The sequence below is a fragment of the Panulirus ornatus genome, chromosome 12, assembly GCF_036320965.1.
Source record: "Panulirus ornatus isolate Po-2019 chromosome 12, ASM3632096v1, whole genome shotgun sequence".
NCBI lineage: Eukaryota > Metazoa > Arthropoda > Malacostraca > Decapoda > Palinuridae > Panulirus > Panulirus ornatus.
In genome coordinates this window covers 69,013,296-69,039,685 of record NC_092235.1, presented here as the reverse complement: position 1 = coordinate 69,039,685, position 26,390 = coordinate 69,013,296, and the positions used below count along the sequence as shown (strand labels likewise).

The 26,390-nt window shown below is 40.4% G+C and overlaps 1 protein-coding gene across 31 annotated transcripts in view; it reads right to left on the bottom strand.

Annotated features, from left to right (window-relative positions):
• The window catches only part of hts (adducin 1-like protein hts), a 250,350-nt gene that overhangs the window by 87,039 nt on the left and 136,921 nt on the right, over positions 1-26,390 (bottom strand). For all 31 annotated transcript variants that reach the window (XR_011713512.1, XR_011713493.1, XR_011713516.1 and 28 more), the window contains exons 4-7: positions 23,916-24,067; positions 23,426-23,656; positions 14,348-14,491; positions 7,135-7,233 (exon numbers count right to left, since the gene is read on the bottom strand). Coding sequence is in view for 2 of the 31 variants with exons in the window: in XM_071668198.1 (XP_071524299.1) it covers positions 7,135-7,233; positions 14,348-14,491; positions 23,426-23,656; positions 23,916-24,067 (626 nt within the window). In the remaining 29 variants the exon portion in view is untranslated. The remainder of the gene's footprint in view (positions 1-7,134; positions 7,234-14,347; positions 14,492-23,425; positions 23,657-23,915; positions 24,068-26,390) is intronic.

Here is a 26,390-nt window from a genome sequence, read left to right as displayed (position 1 = left end):
TCACCACTACTTGTTATCACCTCCCCATTAGTGCCCTTCACTGAAGTTCCCATTTGCTCCCTTGTCTTACGCACTTTATTTACCTCCTTCCAGAACATCTTTTTATTCTCACTAAAATTTAATGATACTCTCTCACCCCAACTCTCATTTGCCATTTTTTCACCTCTTTCACCTTTCTCTTGACCTCCTGTCTCTTTCTTTTATACATCTCCCACTCAATTGCATTTTTTCCCTGCAAAAATCGTCCAAATGCCTCTCTCTTCTCTTTCACTAATAATCTTACTTCTTCATCCCACTACTCACTACCCTTTGTAATCAACCCACCTCCCACGCTTCTCATGCCACAAGCATCTTTTGCGCACTCCATCACTGATTCCCTAAATACATCCCATTCCTCCCCCACTCCCCTTACTTCCATTGTTCTAACCTTTTACCATTCTGTACTCAGTCTCTCCTGGTACTTCCTCACACAAGTCTCCTTCCCAAGCTCACTTACTCTCACCACCCTCTTCACCCCAACATTCACTCTGATAAATAACATTAAAAAATTCCAACAAATTTTGTGATCTAGAAACGTGAAAATTATATCTCATGAAGTGTTTTAGATATCTAGGAGTGGATTTGGCAGCGGATGGAACCATGGAAGCAGAAGTGAATCATAGGGTGGGGGAGAAGGCGAAAATTCTGGGAGCCTTGAAGAATGTGTGGAAGTCGAGAACATTATCTCGGAAAGCAAAAATGGGTATGATTGAAGGAATAGTGGTTCCAACAATGTTGTACGGTTGCGAGGCGTGGGCTATGGATAGAGTTGTCCGGAGGAGGGTGGATGTGCTGGAAATGAGATGTTTGAGGACAATATGTGGTGTGAGGTGGTTTGATCGAGTAAGTAGTAATAGGGTAAGAGAGATGTGTGGTAATAAAAAGAGTGTGGTTAAGAGAGCAGAAGAGGGTGTTTTGAAATGGTTTGGTCACATGGAGAGAATGAGTGAGGAAAGATTGACAAAGAGAATACATGTGTCAGAGGTGGAGGGAACGAGGAGAAGTGGGAAACCAAATTGGAGGTGGAAAGATGGAGTGAAAAAGATTTTGAGTGATTGGGGCCTGAACATGCAGGAGGGTGAAAGGTGTGCAAGGAATAGAGTGAGTTGGAACGATGTGGTATACCAGGGTCGATGTGCTGTCAATGGATTGAACCAGGGCATGTGAAGCGTCTGGGGTAAACCATGGAAAGTTCTGAGGGGCCTGGATGTGGAAAGGGAGCTGTGGTTTCGGTGCATTATTACATGACAGCTAGAGACTGAGTGTGAACGAATGGGGCCTTTGTTGTCTTTTCCTAGCGCTACCTCACACACATGAGGGGGGAGGGGGTTGTTATTTCATGTGTGGCGAGGTGGCGATGGGAATGAATGAAGGCAGAAAGAATTAATTGTGTACATGTGTATATATGTATATGTCTGTGTGTGTATATATGTATGTGTACGTTGAGATGTACAGGTATGTATATTTACGTGTGTGGATGTGTATGTATATACATGTGTATGTGGGTGGGTTGGGCCATTCTTTCGTCTGTTTCCTTGCACTACCTCGCTAACATGGGAGACAGCGACAAAACAAAATAATAAATAAAATAATAATATTTTTCCATCATTTTACCTAATATTGATGGAAGGCTAATTGGGCAGCAGTTCAAGGCACACTTTCTGTCTCCTTTTTTATATGTAAGAGTAACATTTGCTAGCTTCCAGTTAGTTGGCACCCGACCAATCAGTAGAGATTTGGTAGAAAATTTTGGTGTGGGGTATATCATCTGTCTCCAGACCTCTTTTAAAAATCTTGGAGCTACGTTACCTGGGCCATTAGAGTTGTTAGAACTTAATTGATTCAGGTACCTAAGTACTTCTGAGCTCTTTATTTCTCTAACCTTCAACTCTTCTTCATCAGATCCTTGAAACATTTTCATTGGTGGCAGTATTCAAAATGTTTCTTCAATTGTAAATAAAGAGTTAAAGGAATAATTAAGAATGGCAGCCATTTCCTTGTCGTCAGTAGTTAATGTGTCATGTTCTTTTATCTTCCTCTGTCTTGTGTGTTTGAATAATTCCTTAGAATTATTCTTTACTTTCAAGGATATTCCTTTTTTTCCCCTCTCATTTACTCTGTCTTATGACCTTCTTACACTCTTTGGATTTTGATTAATTCCCAGCGATTTTCATCGGTTCCCAGCTAAATACTGTACCTCAAACGATAATCAATATGCATTGTAATATTTTTTGGGTTATTTCATCTCCAATTCAGTAACCCCTTTCTCCCTGTCCCCTCCACTTCTGGTACACCATGGAAAAGTCTGTGGGGCCTGGATGTGGATAGGGAGCTTTGGTTTCTGTGCATTACACATGACAGCTAGAGACTGAGCGTGAGTGAACGTGGTCTTTTTTTGTCTGTTTTCCAAGCAATACCTTGTTGATGCAAGGGGTGGTGATGCTTTCCATTGTATATCCCAAACGTTTCACATGCCCTGGTTCAGTTCATTAATATCATGTTGACCCCAATAATCCACAGCATTCCAATTCACTCTATTCCTTGCATGCCTCTCACCCCCTGCATGTTCAGGCTCTGATCACTCAAAATCTTTTTCACTTCACCCTTCTACCTCCAATTTGGTCTCCTGCTTCCCTTTGTTTCCTCCACCTCAGACACATATATCCCCTTTGTCAACCTTTCCTCACCCATTCTCTCTATACATCCAAACCATTTCATTACACCTACCTCTGCTCTCTAAACCACACACTTTTTATAACCACACATCTCTCTTACCCTTTCATTACTTACTTAATCAAACCACCTCACACCAAATATTGTCCTCAAACGTTTCACTTCCAACACATTCACCTTCCTCCATACAACCCTATCTATAGCCCATGCCTTGCAACGATATAATATTGTTGGAACTACTATTCCTTCAAAAATACCCATTTTTGCACTCCTTGAAAATGTTCTCTTTCCACACATTCTTTATCACTCCCAGAAACTTCGCCCCCTCCCTACCCTATGGCTCACTTACATTTACATGATTCCATTCACTGTTAAGTCCACTCCCACATATCTAAAACACTTCACTTCCTCCAATTTTTCTCCATTCAAACTCACATTCCAACTAAGTTGTCCCTCAATCCTGCTGACCTAATAACCTTGCTCTTATTCACATTTACTCTCAACTTTCTCCTTGCACGCTTTTCCAAACTCAGTCACTAACATCTGCAGTTTCTTACTCAAATCAGCCTGCTGTGCAGTATCATCAGAGAACAACAACAGACTCGCTTTCCAGGCCCTCTCATCCCCAACAGACTGCATACTCACCCCTCTTTCCATAACTCTTGCATGCCCCTCCCTAACCACCCCATCCATAAGCAAATCAAACAATGGGGACATCACACACACCTGCCATAGACCTCTCCTCATTCATTCTCTCCTTCCAAACCATTTCAGCACACTCTCTTTAGCTCTCCCAACCATACTCTTCTTGTTACTATCTCTCACTCTTATCCTATCATTTCTTACAAAATCACTGTCATCAAACATTTCATTTCCAACACAATCATCATCTTCCATTCTTTCTCATCTACAGTCCATGCTCTGCACCCATACAACACCATGAAGAATACTATATCCTTAAACATATTAATTTTCACCCTTCCTGGCGGATGACTTCTCTTTCCACACGTTCCTCAATGCTCCTAGAACTTTCATCCCCCTCACCCATCCTAAGACTCACCTCAGTTCCCACAGTTCCACTTACTGCCATGTCCACTCCTAGGTATCTAAAACACTTCACTTCCCCTAGGTTTATTTCATTCAAATTCAAAACCCTTTCTCTTTACACTGCAAAACCTAATAACTTTGATTTTGTTCTCATTTACTTTGACTTTCTCTTTTCTCAAACTTTCCTAAACTGAGACACCAACTTTTGCAGTTTCTCATGTGAATCTGTCACTAGTGCTAAGTCATCATGAACATCAATAACCTGAGGTTATCATGACTGAAGCCTCCAACGTAATGAGCTGTACCTGGTACACTGAAGGTAGTTGAGCACGATTCATGGTTCGTCAATAACCACTGGCTAAGGAGATGACCAATTAGTCATGTAACTCTGACTTCCCATTTCATAGGGTCCATGATATGTTTCATAATACAGGTCCTTAAGCAGTTTATCATTATGCAGAGAAAAAATAAATCTTTGTTACCAATTACTTACAAGTTCACAACCATATCTAAAATCCAGCTTACATGCCTCTATCACTAAGTTGGCAGTAAACAGAATGTTTGTACATGGGTAGAAGTTGGCAAGCAGCCACCGACCAGGGAAGTATATTACCAGTACGACTAGCATGGGTATTGGAAGGGTTCACGACAGCTCCATAGTGGACCTGCACTTCAGTGGTTGATAAGTTGCACTCCTCTAACCCAGTTAGCTGTCTTTTCTCTCTGTCTTACCCACATGTGGACCGCTTCCATTCTCTCCACAAACATAAAATCTCTCCTTGTCACACACAAAACTTGACAACACTTAACTCACACAACTCACTCCACATAACTAGATTTCCTGAGGTGAGCACTATGCCCTAGCCCTACCTTTTGGCAAAATAGTAGGAGCAATAGACAAAAGTAATAGGTAGGAAGAGCAGTGTGGTTTCAGAAGTGGTAGAGGATGTGTGGATCAGGTGTTTGCTTTGAAGAATGTATGTGAGAAATACTTAGAAAAGCAAATGGATTTGTATGTAGCATTTATGGATCTGGAGAAGGCATATGATAGAGTTGATAGAGATGCTCTGTGGAAGGTATTAAGAATATATGGTGTGGGAGGAAAGTTGTTAGAAGCAGTGAAAAGGTTTTATCGAGGATGTAAGGCATGTGTACGTGTAGGAAGAGAGGAAAGTGATTGGTTCTCAGTGAATGTAGGTTTGCGGCAGGGGTGTGTGATGTCTCCATGGTTGTTTAATCTGTTTATGGATGGGGTTGTTAGGGAGGTAAATGCAAGAGTTTTGGAAAGAGGGGCAAGTATGAAGTCTGTTGGGGATGAGAGAGCTTGGGAAGTGAGTCAGTTGTTGTTCGCTGATGATACAGCGCTGGTGGCTGATTCATGTGAGAAACTGCAGAAGCTGGTGACTGAGTTTGGTAAAGTGTGTGGAAGAAGAAAGTTAAGAGTAAATGTGAATAAGAGCAAGGTTATTAGGTACAGTAGGGTTGAGGGTCAAGTCAATTGGGAGGTGAGTTTGAATGGAGAAAAACTGGAGGAAGTGAAGTGTTTTAGATATCTGGGAGTGGATCTGGCAGCGGATGGAACCATGGAAGTGGAAGTGGATCATAGGGTGGGGGAGGGGGCGAAAATTCTGGGGGCCTTGAAGAATGTGTGGAAGTCGAGAACATTATCTCGGAAAGCAAAAATGGGTATGTTTGAAGGAATAGTGGTTCCAACAATGTTGTATGGTTGCGAGGCGTGGGCTATGGATAGAGCTGTGCACAGGAGGATGGATGTGCTGGAAATGAGATGTTTGAGGACAATGTGTAGTGTGAGGTGGTTTGATCGAGTGAGTAACGTAAGGGTAAGAGAGATGTGTGGAAATAAAAAGAGCGTGGTTGAGAGAGCAGAAGAGGGTGTTTTGAAGTGGTCTGGGCACATGGAGAGAATGAGTGAGGAAAGATTGACCAAGAGGATATATGAGACGGAGGTGGAGGGAGCAAGGAGAAGAGGGAGACCAAATTGGAGGTGGAAAGATGGAGTGAAAAAGATTTTGTGTGATCGGGGCCTGAACATGCAGGAGGGTGAAAGGAGGGCAAGGAATAGAGTGAATTGGAGCGATGTGGTATACCGGGGTTGACGTGCTGTCAGTGGATTGAATCAAGGCATGTGAAGCGTCTGGGGTAAACCATGGAAAGCTGTGTAGGTATGTATATTTGCGTGTGTGGACGTATGTATATACATGTGTATGGGGGGGGGGCATTTCTTTCGTCTGTTTCCTTGCGCTACCTCGCAAACGCGGGAGACAGCGACAAAGTATAAAAAAAAAAAAAAAAAAAAAAAAAAAAATTAGGTAAAAATAGTATGAAGGAACATTACATAAAAACATTAGGTAAAAGTAGTATGCAAGAACATTACATATTAGTAGTAGGTAGGAAAATTAGGTAGTAGTAGGTGAGTACTATGCCCTAGCCCTACCTTTTGGCAAAATAGTAGGAGCAATAGAAAAAAGTAATAGGTAGGAACATTAGGTAAAAGTAGTATGAAGGAACATTACATAAAAACATTAGGTAAAAGTAGTATGCAAGAACATTACATATTAGTAGTAGGTAGGAAAATTAGGTAGTAGTAGGTGAGCACTATGCCCTAGCCCTACCTTTTGGCAAAATAGTAGGAGCAATAGACAAAAGTAATAGGTAGGAACATTAGGTAAAAGTAGTATGAAGGAACATTACATAAAAACATTAGGTAAAAGTCGTATGCAAGAACATTACATATTTGTAGTAGGTAGAAAAATTAGGTAGCAGTAGGTTGGAACAATAGGCAGGAACATTAGGTAAACACATAGTCTTTAGGAACATTAGGTAGAAGCCAATGGAAACACTACAATTGAGTTGCACTCTGTCATTGGTTTGTTAAGGGTGATGCAATGAGGGCTGAAAAGCAGCAATGGAACTCTTCAGTTACAGAGGCTTTTATTGTGGCCACCTGCTATAGGAAGCTCCCAGAGGAACAAACATCAGAGATATTGATAGGAATGTTTATATATGGAACTCACAAAGATCTGAGCTGCAGCAACAAAAATATCCAACATTTATTAATGTAATTACTCACATTGGCCTTTAGGTAACATGATAAGCATTTAGGTGTTACTTATAATATGAAGATTTATGTTTTCTTAACAGACACAATTAAAGATATGGTTCTACGGCCCAATTACATGAATAAAGAGCTAAATACGAAGTAATGCTTACATATGAAAAATTTTCTAATGTATACACAAAACCACATTCAATACAAAAGAAAACAGAAAAGAGATACATTCCTTCAAATGAAAAAATAAAAATGTAGTCTGTACATGAACTACAGCACTGTACATTCACCACTGAACAACTTACCTGTGTCTCACAGGCGAGGATTGTGTGATAGGTATTATACCAGGCTTCCTCAATGCTTTCACCACAGCACAAAACACCATGGTTACGAAGCAACATAACCTGGCAAGGAAGACATGAAAAGTATAAATAAATACAAATACACAAAACTTTTCTATACTACCTGTTTGCCATTATCCCATCATAACAAGGAAGTATGAGGAACAGATGGCTGAGCCTTTGAGGATAAAGCTTTGCTTGGCTCCTTTCTCTATTTTTCTTTTGGAAAGTAATAAAGCAAGAGAGAAGATTTCCAGCCATCCAACTCCCATTCCTCTTAAGTCACTTTCCACAGCACACAGAAGATAAATGGGTAGTTTGCTCTTTTTCCCTACATTCTTGGATAATAAAGATATAATTGTTTTTCTTTTTTCATAACTGTCTGCCATTTCCTGCATTAATCAGGTCGAGCCAGAAACAGACAAAGAAATGGCTTCATTTGCTTGCATCCATTCTCTGTGCTGTCAAGTGTACTACACTGAAACTACAGCCCTCTATCCACAACCAAGCCTCACAGACCTCTCCATGGTTTCCCTCAACTCCTTCAAAAGCCTTGATTCACATCAATGACAGCATATCACCCTTGTATACTACATCACTCCAACTCGCTCTTTCTTGTGGAAACCTTTTATCCTCGTACATGTTCAGACCTTGAGCAATCGACACTTTTTTCTTCCTATCCTTCTATCTTCAATTTGTTCTCCCCTTCTCCATGTCCCCTGCACTTCTGACTAATATATCCTCTCTGTCAACCTCACCTTACTCATTCTCTCTATATCTTCAAACCATTGCAGCATATCCTCTTCAGCTTTCTCAACCATACTCTTCTTATTACCACACCTATCTCTTACCTTATAAGACCAAGGTTATTGGGTACAGTAGGGTTGAGGGTCAAGTCAATTGGGAGGTGAGTTTGAATGGAGAAAAACTGGAGGAAGTGAAGTGTTTTAGATATCTGGGAGTGGATCTGGCAGCGGATGGAACCATGGAAGCGGAAGTGGATCATAGGGTGGGGGAGGGGGCGAAAATTCTGGGGGCCTTGAAGAATGTGTGGAAGTCGAGAACATTATCTCGGAAAGCAAAAATGGGTATGTTTGAAGGAATAGTGGTTCCAACAATGTTGTATGGTTGCGAGGCGTGGGCTATGGATAGAGTTGTGCGCAGGAGGATGGATGTGCTGGAAATGAGATGTTTGAGGACAATGTGTGGTGTGAGGTGGTTTGATCGAGTGAGTAACGTAAGGGTAAGAGAGATGTGTGGAAATAAAAAGAGCGTGGTTGAGAGAGCAGAAGAGGGTGTTTTGAAGTGGTTTGGGCACATGGAGAGAATGAGTGAGGAAAGATTGACAAAGAGGATATATGTGTCGGAGGTGGAGGGAGCAAGGAGAAGAGGGAGACCAAATTGGAGGTGGAAAGATGGAGTGAAAAAGATTTTGTGTGATCGGGGCCTGAACATGCAGGAGGGTGAAAGGAGGGCAAGGAACAGAGTGAATTGGAGCGATGTGGTATACCGGGGCTGACGTGCTGTCAGTGGATTGAATCAAGGCATGTGAAGCGTCTGGGGTAAACCATGGAAAGCTGTGTAGGTATGTATATTTGCGTGTGTGGACGTATGTATATACATGTGTATGGGGGGGGGGTTGGGCCATTTCTTTCGTCTGTTTCCTTGCGCTACCTCGCAAACGCGGGAGACAGTGACAAAGTATAAAAAAACAAAAAAAACAAAAAATCTCTTACCTCATCATTTCTTACTCAATCAACTGTCTGCACACCACATACTGTCCTTAGACATTTCATTTCCAACATTTCCATCGTCTTTACATTTTTGCCTAAGCCCCATGCCTCATAACAACACATCATCACCAGTACAAACATACCTTTAAACATACTCAATAATGACCTTTCTCTCCTCACAATCCTCAATGCTCCCTCATCCACCCTATGACTCACTTCACCTTCCATGCTTCCATTAATTACCATGTCTGCTTCCAGCTACCTAAAACAATACTCTCCCTCTTAAGCCTTCTACATGCAAACTAGCAACCCAATTAACTTACCTCTCATAAATGCTAAACCTAATAACTTTGCTCTTATTCACATTTGCTCTCAACTTTCTCTTTCACACACTCTCCCAAACTCAGAAACCAATTTCTGCAGTTTTTCACTTAATTCTGCCACTAGTAGTGTCATTAACAAACAAGTGACTCACCTCTCAAGTCCCTTGCCCCTAGAGAAAGCATACCTGCCCCTCTCTGCAAGACCCTTGCATTCATCTCCCTTAACATTCCAATCTAGAAACAAATTAAACAGCCATGGTGACGTCATGCACCACTGCCACAAACCCACTTTCATTTTGTTCCTCTAACTCTCCTCTCTTCCTACTTGAACAGACACATACATCTTACTCTATAAAAAGTCTTCACAGCTTTTAGGAACATTCCTCCTACACCATACATTCTTAACACCACACAGAGCATCACTATCAACCTGATCATATGCTCTCTCCAGATTCATAAGAGCTACACATTAGTCCTTCCATTTCTCTATGTACCTCTCGTACACATTCTCTAAACCAAACATCCAATCCATACATTCTCTCCTGAAGCCATATCATTCCTCTCCAATCTGAAGTTCTGAGCATGCCTCCCCTTTTAACCATTACTCTCCCACACAATTTACCAATACATTCAACAAACTTTCACCTGTAATTTGAACACACTTTCGTCCCCAATGCCTATATAAAGACACTATACAGGCATTCCGGCAATCAACAGGCACCTCACTACGACCAATAAATACAAAAAAAAAAAAAAAATTCTATCTGAACAATCAGCAACACAATTACACCCTTCCTTCAAAAAAATAAAGCTCAATATAATTTACCTGTCACTTGTTTATACTTCATCTTCAGCAAGACTTTCACCATTGTCTTCCAACTTTTACCAGAAAACTTTCCATGACTCTCTCACTTCATATATCTCCACATCATCCAACAACTACTACCTTATCACTGAACACATTAAAAAATCCATCAAAATCCTCACTACAACTCTTTGCCTCATTTCTACCCATTCCCACAACCCCAATTGCATGCTCCACCAATTTTTTCCACTTGTTTTCTTGTTGTTCTCACACTATTAACCTAGTTCTGAAAAATATATATTTATCTCTTTTCATATGTGTTTGCCATTTCCCTGTTTGCAAGGCAGTTCTAGGAAAAGACAAAGAAATAGCCTCATTCACTCATCCTCTCTCAAGCTGTCATGTATAATACAATGAAACTACAGGCCCCTATCCACAACCTGGCCCCACAGACCTTTTCTTGGTTTCCTTCATATACCCTGGATTAGCCCAATGACACCACATCAACCCTTGTATACCACATCAGTCCAATTTGCTCTACCCCATGCATGCCTCACACCATCCTGCACACTGAGGCCCCACTAATTCAAAGCTTTTTCATGCAGTCCTTCCACCTTGTCCTCATTTTCCCTTTCTCCTTGTTCCTTTCATTTCCTACACATTTTATTTTCTCTATTCATATATCATACTTTGTCGCTGTCTCCAGCGTTAGTGAGGGATTGCAAGGAAACAGACGAAAAAATGGCCCAACCCACCCACATACACATGCATAATCATACACGTCCACACACGCACGTATACATACCTATACATTTCCAACGTATACATATATATACACATACACAGACATTTCCATATAGAAACGTACATAATTTATACTTGCTGCCTTTATTCATTCCCGCTGCCACCCCGCCACACATGATATGACATCCCCTCCCCTACACGGGGTAGCGCTAGGAAAAGACAACAAAGGCTACATTCGTTCACACTCAGTCTCTAGCTGTCATGTATAATGTACCGAAACCACAGCTCCCTTTCCACACCCAGGCCCCACAAAACTTTCTATGGTTTACCCCAGACGCTTCAAATGCCCTGGTTCAATCCATTGACAGCACGTCGACCCCAGTATTCCTCCACATACAGTCTAAATTAGCCTCTCCTCACTCATTAAAAAACATTCCTTTTTTAATCAAAGTTCTAGTATACATTTTTTTTTTCTTTTTTTACCGGTCTCCCGCGTTTGCGAGGTAGTGCAAGGAAACAGACGAAAGAAATGGCTCAACCCACCCCCATATACATGTATATACATACGTCCACACACGCAAATATACATACCTACACAGCTTTCCATGGTTTACCCCAGACGCTTCACATGCCCTGATTCAATCCACCGACAGCACGTCAACCCCGGTATACCACATCGATCCAATTCACTCTATTCCTTGCCCTCCTTTCACCCTCCTGCATGTTCAGGCCCCGATCACACAAAATCTTTTTCACTCCATCTTTCCACCTCCAATTTGGTCTCCCACTTCTCCTTGTTCCCTCCACCTCCGACACATATATCCTCTTGGTCAATCTTTCCTCACTCATTCTCTCCATGTGCCCAAACCATTTCAAAACATCCTCTTCTGCTCTCTCAACCACGCTCTTTTTATTTCCACACATCTCTCTTACCCTTACGTTACTTACTCGATCAAACAACCTCACACCACACATTGTCCTCAAACATCTCATTTCCAGCACATCCATCCTCCTGCGCACAACTCTATCCATAGCCCATGCCTCGCAACCATACAACATTGTTGGACCCACTATTCCTTCAAACATACCCATTTTTGCTTTCCGAGATAATGTTCTCGACTTCCACACATTCTTCAAGGCTCCCAGGATTTTCGCCCCCTCCCCCACCCTATGATCCACTTCCGCTTCCATGGTTCCATTCGCTGCCAGATCTACTCCCAGATATCTAAAACACTTTACTTCCACCAGTTTTTCTCCATTCAAACTTACCTCCCAATTGACTTGACCCTCAACCCTACTGTACCTAATTACCTTGCTCTTATTCACATTTACTCTTAACTTTCTTCTTTCACACACTTTACCAAACTCAGTCACCAGCTTCTGCAGTTTCTCACATGAATCAGCCACCAGCGCTGTATCATCAGCGAACAACAACTGACTCACTTCCCAAGCTCTCTCATCCCCAACAGACTTCATACTTGCCCCTCTTTCCAAAACTCTTGCATTCACCTCCCTAACAACCCCATCCATAAACAAATTAAACAACCATGGAGACATCACACACCCCTGCCGCAAACCTACATTCACTGAGAACCAAGCACTTTCCTCTCTTCCTACACGTACACATGCCTTACATCCTCGATAAAAACTTTTCACTGCTTCTAACAACTTTCCTCCCACACCATATATTCTTAATACCTTCCACAGAGCATCTCTATCAACTCTATCATATGCCTTCTCCAGATCCATAAATGCTACATACAAATCCATTTGCTTTTCTAAGTATTTCTCACATACATTCTTCAAAGCAAACACCTGATCCACACATCCTCTATCACTTCTGAAACCACACTGCTCTCCCCCAATCTGATGCTCTGTACATGCCTTCACCCTCTCAATCAATACCCTCCCATATAATTTACCAGGAATACTCAACAAACTTATACCTCTGTAATTTGAGCACTCACTCTTATCCCCTTTGCCTTTGTACAATGGCACTATGCACGCATTCCGCCAATCCTCAGGCACCTCACCATGAGTCATACATACATTAAATAACCTTACCAACCAGTCAATAATACAGTCACCCCCTTTTTTAATAAATTCCACTGCAATACCATCCAAACCTGCTGCCTTGCCGGCTTTCATCTTCCGCAAAGCTTTTACTACCTCTTCTCTGTTTACCAAATCATTTTCCCTAACCCTCTCACTTTGCACACCACCTCGACCAAAACACCCTATATCTGCCACTCTATCATCAAACACATTCAACAAACCTTCAAAATACTCACTCCATCTCCTTCTCACATCACCACTACTTGTTATCACCTCCCCATTTGCGCCCTTCACTGAAGTTCCCATTTGCTCCCTTGTCTTACGCACTTTATTTACCTCCTTCCAGAACATCTTTTTTTTTTTTTTTTTTTTTTTTTCCGCTGTCTCCCGCGTTTGTGAGGTAGCGCAAGGAAACAGACGAAAGAAATGGCCCAACCCACCCCCATACACATGTATATACATACGTCCACACACGCAAAATATACATACCTACACAGCTTTCCATGGTTTACCCCAGACGCTTCACATGCCCCGATTTAATCCACTGACAGCACGTCAACCCCGGTATACCACATCGCTCCAATTCACTCTATTCCTTGCCCTCCTTTCACCCTCCTGCATGTTCAGGCCCCGATCACACAAAATCTTTTTCACTCCATCTTTCCACCTCCAATTTGTTCTCCCTCTTCTCCTCGTTCCCTCAACCTCCGACACATATATCCTCTTGGTCAATCTTTCCTCATTCTCTCCATGTGCCCAAACCATTTCAAAACACCCTCTTCTGCTCTCTCAACCACACTCTTTTTATTTCCACACATCTCTCTTACCCTTACGTTACTTACTCGATCAAACCACCTCACACCACACATTGTCCTCAAACATCTTATTTCCAGCACATCCATCCTCCTGCGCACAACTCTATCCATAGCCCACGCCTCGCAACCATACAACATTGTTGGAACCACTATTCCTTCAAACATACTCATTTTTGCTTTCCGAGATAATGTTCTCGACTTCCACACATTCTTCAAGGCTCCCAGAATTTTCGCCCCCTCCCCCACCCTATGATCCACTTCCGCTTCCATGGTTCCATCTGCTGCCAGATCCACTCCCAGATATCTTTTTATTCTCCCTAAAATTTAATGATACTCTCTCACCCCAACTCTCATTTGCCCTCTTTTTCACCTCTTGTACCTTTCTCTTGACCTCCTGTCTCTTTCTTTTATACATCTCCCACTCAATTGCATTTTTTCCTTGCAAAAATCGTCCAAATTCCTCTCTCTTCTCTTTCACTAATAATCTTACTTCTTCATCCCACCACTCACTACCCTTTCTAATCAACCCACCTCCCACTCTTCTCCTGCCACAAGCATCTTTTGCGAAATCCATCACTGATTCCCTAAATACATCCCATTCCTCCCCCACTCCCCTTACTTCCATTGTTCTCATCTTTTTCCATTCTATAACAATTCCATTTCTATAACAATAATATCAACTTAAAAAGGTGCTAGTTCTACCTTATTGATGGGGCCAAGATCACGTGCAAGCTTCTCTTTCTCTTCAGGATTAACAAAGATACCCTGATAATCATGATAAGAAACATCTCCAATAAGCAGAGACTCTTGTGAAAGAGGCATTAGTCCTTGCTTCAAGGCCGATACCTGAAAACAAGAGAAGGAAACATTTTATGCCAAGTGTGTTCCTTAAAAGGATTCTCAATTCAACATAACTCCTATTCCTTTATATCAGAATATATCTAAACTTCCTAAGGCACAGGCCAACCATAACTAACACCATCCATACTGAAACTCGTTCATGAGCATAAAATGTTCATTACAAAAAAAGGAATCTTTCTCAGACTCTGGTCTATTGTATGTATAGTCTATTTTCATTAATATCAATCCTATCAATAACCATAAATAAGGAAGGAGACATCCTCTTCACTTAATTACCATGAACTCCCATTTCAGCATTAAGATGTCATACATACACAGGTAAAATAATCATAAGCTTCATTTCATTTGATAAAACACCATAAATATAGTTTAACTGGAGGAATTACATTTTTCTTCTTTAAAACTGGTATAATAATGTCACACATCCAAACTCTTTCAAAAACAAGAACCTTACTTTTGATGCATTTACTTTCACCTTTCCTCCAACTACCCATATCATCAATTTTACATACCACTTTAATATGACAACTAAAAAAAAAACTCCCTTTCTTTGGGTTTTGCTCCCAAGAGCTGGTTGCTGCATCACATGATTACTGTGTGGCCATCGGTAGCTTAAGGGTGAGATGTTTTGATAACTGCTTTTTTCCTGCAAGTCAAAGCCTTGGAACTCTCTACCTCCTCATGTCTTTCCCAATAACTAAGACTAGACACATTTAAAAAGACAGGTTTTCCACTTCCTCCAAAATTTATAAATACTTTTTCTTCTCTTTTCTTTTTCCCTTTCATAGTTCTCTCTATATCTAAATTAAGGCCCAGCCTTGATGAGGCCTTTTGTCTGCAGAGAGAGAGAGAGAGAGAGAGAGAGAGAGAGAGAGAGAGAGAGAGAGAGAGAGAGAGAGAGGGGGGGGGGGGGGGCAATAACCAAAAACAAGTTGAGGAGTAATAAACTTGGAGCCTTTGGAAAATAATACATTTAACATACAAAGTCCAATGCGAGAAATCTGTAGATTCAGAGTGAATTACATAAATAAATACACAAGGGATAAAATCACACTCCTAGTTGAATACCATAAACTTGTTTAATGAAAAAAGTGAGAGAGATGAAGCAAACTTAGAAGTTTGAAACATTCATAGCAGATAGAGCTAAATACAAACAAAGACATTTGGCATTATATGTCTGTAATAGGCTTGAAGAAACACAGAAAATGACAATGAGTCATATTAAATGTGAACTAATCAGAGTGAACATTCCAGCAATAAACACAATAAATCTTTCATACAGACCACCAAAAAAAAAAAAATGACTATAACAAATTCAACAAAAGACAAAGAAATTTTGAAGGGATTAGAAAAACCTATAAAAAATATGGACTGGTGACTTTAACTGCTATTTCATTGAATGGCAAAAACAAGATAAGAATATGAATGCAGAGACAATTAAGAAGGAAAGAATATTGAATCAGCAGATGAAGGAGACCAGCTCTAAATACCAATTAATCTGTATGAATCATTCAGCCTTGTGCAAGTAAAACCACAAGTCAACTTGATGGAGCAATATAATAGATCTTATATTCAGAAATGACATGGCACTCTTTTCAGATATAAAAACAATACATACAAGTCTAACATCATAAATTACAGAAATCTATTATAATTTTTCATAATTACCCCAGAACCAACTTCTACGAGAGTCTTGGTTTTACTTTAGACCTGTACAGGGGCCTCTTAATTTAAGAGTTACATTCCTGAAAATTAATACATAACCATAAAATACATAAATCAAATAATGTAAGTAATGTAGATTAGGAAGTTTCAATATCTATATATCATAACTGAATACTGAATCCATAAAACGCTACAATATACACTTACTAGAAATGTAAAATACTATAATACACATACTGTACATGGGTGTGATGTCACCATGGTTGTTCAATTTGTTTATGGATGGGGTGGTGAGGGAACTAAAGGCATAAGTCTTGGAGAGATGTGTGAGTAGTCATGTAGTCTAAAGTGGATGAACGGCCCTGGAAAGTGAGTCAACTCATTTGCTGATACAGCACTGGTGGCAGATTCAAGAGAAACTGCAAAATTTGGTAAATGAGTTTGGAAGTGTATGAAAAGAGGAAGTTGAGAGTAAATGTAAATAAAAGCAAGGTTATTAGGTTTAGCAGGGTTGAGGGAACCATTCACTCTCCTCTCTTCCTACTCATACATATACTCTGCATCTTTGATAAAAACTTCTCACTGCTTCAAGCAGCTTTCTTCTCACTCCATATATTCTTAAGACCTTCCACAAAGCATCTATATCAAACCTATCATATGCTTTCTCTGAGTCCATAAACACCACATACAAATCCTTCTGTTTCTCTATGTATTTCTTATACACATTGTTTAAAGAAGACACGTGATCTACACATCCTATACCACTTCTGAAACTACACTTCTCCCTCCCCAGTCTGATGCTCTGTACATGCTTTCACCTTCTCACTCAATCACTACCCTCCCATACAACTTGTACCTCTATAGTTTGAAAAGTACTACCTGCCTGGGTATCAGTTGGGTTAGTGACGGCTGTGAAGTAAGTCAGCACTTAATTGGTTGTCAAGCTGCACTCCTTTGACCTAGGTACCTGTCTTTTCTTTCTGCTTCACCCACAAGTGGACACAGTATTCTGTCCACAACTGTACAACCTCTCCTTGTCATACATAACACCTGACAACACTTAACTCACACAGCTCATTCTTCATAACTCAAGAATTTTCTGCAGTAAGCACTATGCCCTATCCCTGCCTTTTGGCAAAATGGTATGAGAAATAGACAGAAGTAGCAGGTAAGAATATCTAGGCAGGAACATTATTTAGAAACATGAGGTAGAAGTAGTAGGTACGAATATTAAGCAGAAGCATTAAGCATACATAGCCAGTAGGATCATTAGGCAGTAGCCTCTGCAAACACAGAGAGTTGCCCTTAGCCAGTGGCCAGTTAAGGGTGAGGAACTAAAGGTTAAGAAGCGACAATGGGGTTCACGAGGTATGGAGATTCTACTGCTGTGGCCACCCCCTTCAGGAAGTTCCAGTTGGGAACAGACATCAAAGATAGATAGTTTGAACACTTACATTTATCCCCTTTGCCTTTATACAATAGCACTATACATGCATTCAGCCAATTCTCAGGCACCTCACCATGATCCATACATACACCGAAAATCCTTATCAACCAAACAAGAGCACAGTCACCCCCCTTAATAAATTCAGTGGCAATACCATCCAATCCAGCCACCTTTCCACATTTCATCTTGCACATGGCTTTCACCACCTCTTCTCTCTTCACCAAACCACTCTCCATGACTCTCTCACTTTGCATACCACCCCAACCCAGATGTCCTACCTTTATCACTAATCATCAAACACATTCAATAATCCTTCAGAGTACTCACCTAATCACTACCTTCTATCACTTCCCCTTCTGCCCCTTTTACTGATGTTCTCACTTATTCTCTTGTTTTTCACACACATTTACCTCTTTCCAAAACATTTATCATCCCTAAAGTTTACTGATACTCGCACAACCCAACTCTCATTTTCCCCCTTTTTCAACCCCTAAACCATGTTTCATTTACTTTTAACTTTTGCTATTCTACACCCAATCTCTACTTGTATTTCTTTCCAAACTCATTACTCTATCCACTCTATTCTCACCAACACTGTTTCCTTGTTTCTGAAAACCTCTACGTATCTTCAGCTTAGCCTCCACAAGATAGTGATAAGACATCCTACCAGCTACCCCTCACAGCACAATTACATCCAAAAGTCTTTTACATGCCTATTAATCAATATGTAATCCAATAGTGCTCACTGACCACCTCTCCTCCTCACATATGTATACTTGTGTTGAGTCCCTCCTCTAAAACCAGTTATTCCCAATCAAAAGTCCTTTTTCTACACATAACTACACTAATTTGGTAAACAGAGAAGAGGTAGTGAAAGCTTTGCGGAAGATGAAAGCCGGCAAGGCAGCAGGTTTGGATGGTATTGCAGTGGAATTTATAAAAAAAGGGGGTGACTGTATTGTTGACTGGTTGGTAAGGTTATTTAATGTATGTATGACTCATGGTGAGGTGCCTGAGGATTGGCGGAATGCGTGCATAGTGCCATTGTACAAAGGCAAAGGGGATAACAGTGAGTGCTCAAATTACAGAGGTATAAGTTTGTTGAGTATTCCTGGTAAATTATATGGGAGGGTATTGATTGAGAGGGTGAAGGCATGTACAGAGCATCAGATTGGGGAAGAGTAGTGTGGTTTCAGAAGTGGTAGAGGATGTGTGGATCAGGTGTTTGCTTTGAAGAATGTATGTGAAAAATACTTAGAAAAGCAAATGGATTTGTATGTAGCATTTATGGATCTGGAGAAGGCATATGATAGAGTTGATAGAGATGCTCTGTGGAAGGTATTAAGAATATATGGTGTGGGAGGAAAGTTGTTAGAAGCAGTGAAAAGTTTTTATCAAGGATGTAAGGCATGTGTACGTGTAGGAAGAGAGGAAAGTGATTGGTTCTCAGTGAATGTAGGTTTGCGGCAGGGATGTGTGATGTCTCCATGGTTGTTTAATTTGTTTATGGATGGGGTTGTTAGGGAGGCAAATGCAAGAGTTTTGGAAAGAGGGGCAAGTATGAAGTCTGTTGGGGATGAGAGAGCTTGGGAAGTGAGTCAGTTGTTGTTCGCTGATGATACAGCGCTGGTGGCTGATTCATGTGAGAAACTGCAGAAGCTGGTGACTGAGTTTGGAAAAGTGTTTGGAAGAAGAAAGTTAAGAGTAAATGTGAATAAGAGCAAGGTTATTAGGTACAGTAGGGTTGAGGGTCAAGTCAATTGGGAGGTGAGTTTGAATGGAGAAAAACTGGAGGAAGTGAAGTGTTTTAGATATCTGGGAGTGGATCTGGCAGCGGATGGAACCATGGAAGCGGAAGTGGATCATAGGGTGGGGGAGGGGGCGAAAATCCTGGGGGCCTTGAAGAATGTGTGGAAGTCGAGAACATTATCTCGGAAAGCAAAAATGGGTATGTTTGAAGGAATAGTGGTTCCAACAATGTTGTATGGTTGCGAGGTGTGGGCTATGGATAGAGTTGTGCGCAGGAGGATGGATGTGCTGGAAATGAGATGTTTGAGGACAATGTGTGGTGTGAGGTGGTTTGATCGAGTGAGTAACGTAAGGGTAAGAGAGATGTGTGGAAATAAAAAGAGCGTGGTTGAGAGAGCAGAAGAGGGTGTTTTGAAGTGGTTTGGGCACATGGAGAGGATGAGTGAGGAAAGATTGACCAAGAGGATATATGTGTCGGAGGTGGAGGGAACAAGGAGAAGAGGGAGACCAAATTGGAGGTGGAAAGATGGAGTGAAAAAGATTTTGTGTGATCGGGGCCTGAACATGCAGGAGGGTGAAAGGAGGGCAAGGAATAGAGTGAATTGGAGCGATGTGGTATACCGGGGTTGACGTGCTGTCAGTGGATTGAAGCAGGGCATGTGAAGTGTCTGGGGTAAACCATGGAAAGCTGTGTAGGTATGTATATTTGCGTGTGTGGACGTATGTATATACATGTGTATGGGGGGGGCCATTTCTTTCGTCTGTTTCCTTGCGCTACCTCGCAAACGCGGGAGACAGCGACAAAGTATAATAAAAAAATAAAAAACTACACTAACTGTTCACTACTTCCATTCACAACAATGAATACCCCATGCCCCTAATTATACCCTCAACTGCCACATTACACATTACTCACAGCATTTAAATCAAGCATCACCAATATCTGGTCTCTTACATCAAAACTACTGACACACTCACTCAGCTGCTCCCAAAACACTTGCCTCTCATGTTCTTTCTTCCTATGGCTGGGTGCATAAGCACTGGTAGTCACCCCATCTCTTGCCATCCACTTTCACCTTTACCCACATCAGTCTAGAATTCCCTTCCCTGCACTCTATCACACATTCCCAAAATGTTATACAAATAATGGAAATCATGTACTAAAAACTGTAAAACTTAAAATGTTATCCAAGCAATGAAAATAATAAACAACACATACAGAAAATTATATACAGGAATTTGTCTATTTGTCAAATCCACATTTGTTCATGACTCTTAAAAGATGTTAAGTAAGGTCTAGTCATACATTCTTTCCAAATGTGTAAACAATTATCAATTCATGCTTTATATAAAAACCTGCTGAAGAAGATCATAAAGCAAAATATACCTGTCAAGCATGAATAAAACAGAGTTTATCGTATCATTCACTGAAAGAATGATGAATGTTTTTAACAAATATAATCACTCATCTTAATTCGCTTAACTGAATAATTCCATCATCTTTCTTAACAGGCAACAGTTTTAGTGAATGAATTAATCATGAACCTACCTATGAGATACATGTAAGAAAATACAAATTAATAAAATTTAATGCATCATTCCCCTAGCAAGATGTACATTCTGAGCTATGAGATGACCAATCTGCACTCCCCTCCCTGAACTGGAAATTATTTAAGGTGTAAACTACTGTACCACCCATATTTTTGTGTTACAGTTCATTTCTCAACACTTCTCTTTGTAATTCATTCTTAAAGAGTATGAATTAAGTCAAACTTTCTGAAGAGAACTGTGCATAAAGAAATATAAAAATATATAATTTACATTTTTATTCATCAGGTGAGACAAAAGTTACGAAAACAAGCAAAGTGACTCCATGTGCTAGGTAAGATGACATGAGACAAGAAACCACTTACCTCCTTGAACTGGAAACCTTCTAAATTGTACACTGCTGTGCCAGCCATATCTCTGTTTCCATATGTTTCTTAATACATACCAGACTTATGAGAGTTGTGTTACAGGGAAATGCTAGAGGATTTAAATTTGCCCACCTTAGAACAGAGAAGAGTGAGGGTTGATTTGATCTCATCCTTAAGGTTTTCAAAACAGACTGATGACATGGATAATGAACAGTACTTTGAGAGATGTCGAGATAGAGCAACCAGAAAACATAACAAATTAAGAAAGAAACTTGTTAAAAAAGAGGTAAAGAAATACTTTTACAGTATCTGCATGGTAGAGATAGAAAAAACGAAAGAGGCTATGGTTAATGCAGACAGCACACATAAATCAAGAAATTGTATGAGATAATTTTCAAAAGATGGAGCCCCATGATGTGTGAAACTCGCTCACCATACAAATAAGTAATTGCATGGATAGGAGTTCGAAGTCACTTGCTGTTCTAACAAGACCATAATAAAAATGGGCAGCTGAATTAACAAAAAAAAAATACCTATCGCAATACAAATACTGTTGTGTACAAACAAAATACCATACACTGTAATACAAAAAATAACTAAAACGGTGTTCCAGGGAACACTTAGGTCACCCAAAATGCAGACGTGTTATGATAAGAAAAATAAGAATGGCTGAAAATAGTATGCAAAATATCAGAAACAACTATAATAAGTTCCAGAGCCAAAGTGAAATTTTCTTCCAGCTATGCGCCAGATTAAGTTCCACGTTAAACCTTTTCATATGGAACATAACTCAGGTGCAGCTACGAAACTACTATATAAAGTATACAGTTGATATGAGTCAAACCTGACCTTTACAGGTTAGGCCAAATGATTCTTAACTAGTCCTGACAATTAATGGATAGACAAATGGACATAGGACGGACAGACAATTCACAGACATCAATGACAGACATCAGCACATCCTAACGTCTGCCATGCTAAGTGGGTGACACAATAATATACTGTGCTTGTTTGCTGCCTCCTTTGCTTATTTGCTTCCTCAACCAGCAAAAAGAGAGCATAACATTTCTTTGACCCATAAAAGGTGCATAAGCAGTCCACCACTTAGCATGGAAAGGGGCCAAAAATGAAACTACAAAGTGCAAAGTTCAAGACTTTTTTTTTCTGTAATTTCATCTTTACTATTTTGGGGGTTTCCAATCTTTTACATCACAATTTACTTTTTACCTTTATTATTTATTCAACCAGCCTCAATCTCCACTACTTAAAGAAAACTACATCTTTAAACTTCCCTAACATTTCCATATCACTTAATTTCTCAGAAAATATTTCTTCTCTCATATTATGATAACAATAGCCACACATTATCTTTCATTTTAATCAAACCCTACTTTCTCAACTTTAAACAAAATTTGAAAAAAAAAGTTCTTTTTACACCTTAGTGGGTTAGCACAAGGAACATATGAACAATGGTCTCATTTCTAAACACTTAATCTCTTTAAATTTCATGTATTATGTCCTGAAATCTAAAGCCAAGTCCTACAAATGCCCCAGGTCATTCTATCTCGTGGACCCCTCTTGCCCTCCTAAAAGTTCAGGCCCTGACATCCAAAGGCCTCCTTAATCACATCCTTCCATCTCTTCAATCTCCTCCTCACCCCTGTATCCTCCAATTCAATACACAGATATCCTTAAGTCAGTCTTTCTTTGCTCATCCTCTCCATATGCCAAACTATTTCAACACACCCTGGTCTGTCCTCTCTAACAGACTGCAGTTACTAATACAATTTTCACTGACATTCATTTTCCACACAATCAATCATCTTACCCCACATATTGTTCTCAAGCTTTTCATTTCTAACACATCCATCCTTTTTCCTTCTTTTGAATTCAAGGCCCAAGCCCAAGGATCAAGCCTCAAATCTGCACACCACAGATGGGACTACTATACCTTCAAACACACCCATTTTTGCCTTTATAGGCAATGATCTCTTCTTCCACATATGTATTGCACCCAGAACCTTAACCCCTTCTTCCACTTTATGATTCACATCAGCTCTTATTACCATTACCTAAAAACAATGATGCTGATGTAAAATCAAAAAATAAAACATACACTAATGAACAGAGGGACACACTTACCGCAACAACAGCTGGATGATGTAAATGGACAATGCACTTAAGGTCAGGCCTTGCAGCATGAATAGCAGAGTGGAGCATGAAACCAGCAACATTGACCCCAAAGTTTGTTGACCCTGTCTCGACAATATTTCCTTGCATGTCAACCTTCACTAGTGAAGAGGCCGTTACCTCATGATACAGCATACCGAATGGATTTAAAAGGAAATGTTCTGTGTCCTGGCTGATACGGGCCTGAAATAACAAAAACTCTTGTGTAACAAAGACAACTCTGTATCAAATTAAACCTAATATATTACCATATCAACTACTGCTATATGAATAATAATAATCTTGAACATTATGTATCATAACGAAAATATTCAGCACAATCATTTCCTTACAAAAATTTTCTGATCAACAACATATTTGAAATTCAACTTTTATATTATACAATTAAGGAGGACAGGGAAATACTTAACAGCATGACTATGAAAATGAAAGAATAACTCACTGTAACATGATTGTAAATACTCTGTGTCCAACCATGCATGTCAATGAGTCTGTAGACTGATGCAAGTTTACATCGGAGTAACTTCTCTCCCTTGGCAAAGCTGAGGCTCTCCATGCCACGGATGTCATTTATTGGGATAACACTCTGACTACCTAAGGAAAAATATATGATTTCAAACTGAATTTGTGTATGATATAAACTTATTTTGATTTCTTACATTTCTTATGCATTTTCCTGGAAAGGCAATTAGGTATGAAAAACATATATATCTATTTACTTATATATAAATGTGTATCTATCCACTTCCTCAGTAGGATTTATGAAGACATATATTAATGGATTACATCTTTTTTTTTTTTTTTTTTTTTTTTATACTTTGTCGCTGTCTCCCGCGTTTGCGAGGTAGCGCAAGGAAACAGACGAAAGAAATGGCCCAACCCCCCCCCATACACATGTACATACACACGTCCACACACGCAAATATACATACCTACACAGCTTTCCATGGTTTACCCCAGACGCTTCACATGCCTTGATTCAATCCACTGACAGCACGTCAACCCCTGTATACCACATCGCTCCAATTCACTCTATTCCTTGCCCTCCTTTCACCCTCCTGCATGTTCAGGCCCCGATCACACAAAATCTTTTTCACTCCATCTTTCCACCTCCAATTTGGTCTCCCTCTTCTCCTCGTTCCCTCCACCTCCGACACATATATCCTCTTGGTCAATCTTTCCTCACTCATTCTCTCCATGTGCCCAAACCATTTCAAAACACCCTCTTCTGCTCTCTCAACCACGCTCTTTTTATTTCCACACATCTCTCTTACCCTTACGTTACTTACTCGATCAAACCACCTCACACCACACATTTTCCTCAAACATCTCATTTCCAGCACATCCATCCTCCTGCGCACATCTCTATCCATAGCCCACGCCTCGCAACCATACAACATTGTTGGTACCACTATTCCTTCAAACATACCCATTTTTGCTTTCCGAGATAATGTTCTCGACTTCCACACATTTTTCAAGGCTCCCAAAATTTTCGCCCCCTCCCCCACCCTATGATCCACTTCCGCTTCCATGGTTCCATCCGCTGACAGATCCACTCCCAGATATCTAAAACACTTCACTTCCTCCAGTTTTTCTCCATTCAAACTCACCTCCCAATTGACTTGACCCTCACCCCTACTGTACCTAATAACCTTGCTCTTATTCACATTTACTCTTAACTTTCTTCTTCCACACACTTTACCAAACTCAGTCACCAGCTTCTGCAGTTTCTCACATGAATCAGCCACCAGCGCTGTATCATCAGCGAACAACAACTGACTCACTTCCCAAGCTCTCTCATCCCCAACAGACTTCATACTTGCCCCTCTTTCCAAAACTCTTGCATTTACCTCCCTAACAACCCCATCCATAAACAAATTAAACAACCATGGAGACATCACACACCCCTGCCGCAAACCTACATTCACTGAGAACCAATCACTTTCCTCTCTTCCTACACGTACACATGCCTTACATCCTCGATAAAAACTTTTCACTGCTTCTAACAACTTGCCTCCCACACCATATATTCTTAATACCTTCCACAGAGCATCTCTATCAACTCTATCATATGCCTTCTCCAGATCCATAAATGCTACATACAAATCCATTTGCTTTTCTAAGTATTTCTCACATACATTCTTCAAAGCAAACACCTGATCCACACATCCTCTACCACTTCTGAAACCGCACTGCTCTTCCCCAATCTGATGCTCTGTACATGCCTTCACCCTCTCAATCAATACCCTCCCATATAATTTACCAGGAATACTCAACAAACTTATACCTCTGTAATTTGAGCACTCACTCTTATCCCCTTTGCCTTTGTACAATGGCACTATGCACGCATTCCGCCAATCCTCAGGCACCTCACCATGAGTCATACATACATTAAATAACCTTACCAACCAGTCAACAATACAGTCACCCCCTTTTTTAATAAATTCCACTGCAATACCATCCAAACCTGCTGCCTTGCCGGCTTTCATCTTCCGCAAAGCTTTTACTACCTCTTCTCTGTTTACCAAATCATTTTCCCTAACCCTCTCACTTTGCACACCACCTCGACCAAAACACCCTATATCTGCCACTCTGTCATCAGACACATTCAACAAACCTTCAAAATACTCATTCCATCTCCTTCTCACATCACCGCTACTTGTTATCACCTCCCCATTTACGCCCTTCACTGAAGTTCCCATTTGCTCCCTTGTCTTACGCACCCTATTTACCTCCTTCCAGAACATCTTTTTATTCTCCCTAAAATTTACTGATAGTCTCTCACCCCAACTCTCATTTGCCCTTTCTTTCACCTCTTGCACCTTTCTCTTGACCTCCTGTCTCTTTCTTTTATACTTCTCCCACTCAATTGCATTTTTTCCCTGCAAAAATCGTCCAAATGCCTCTCTCTTCTCTT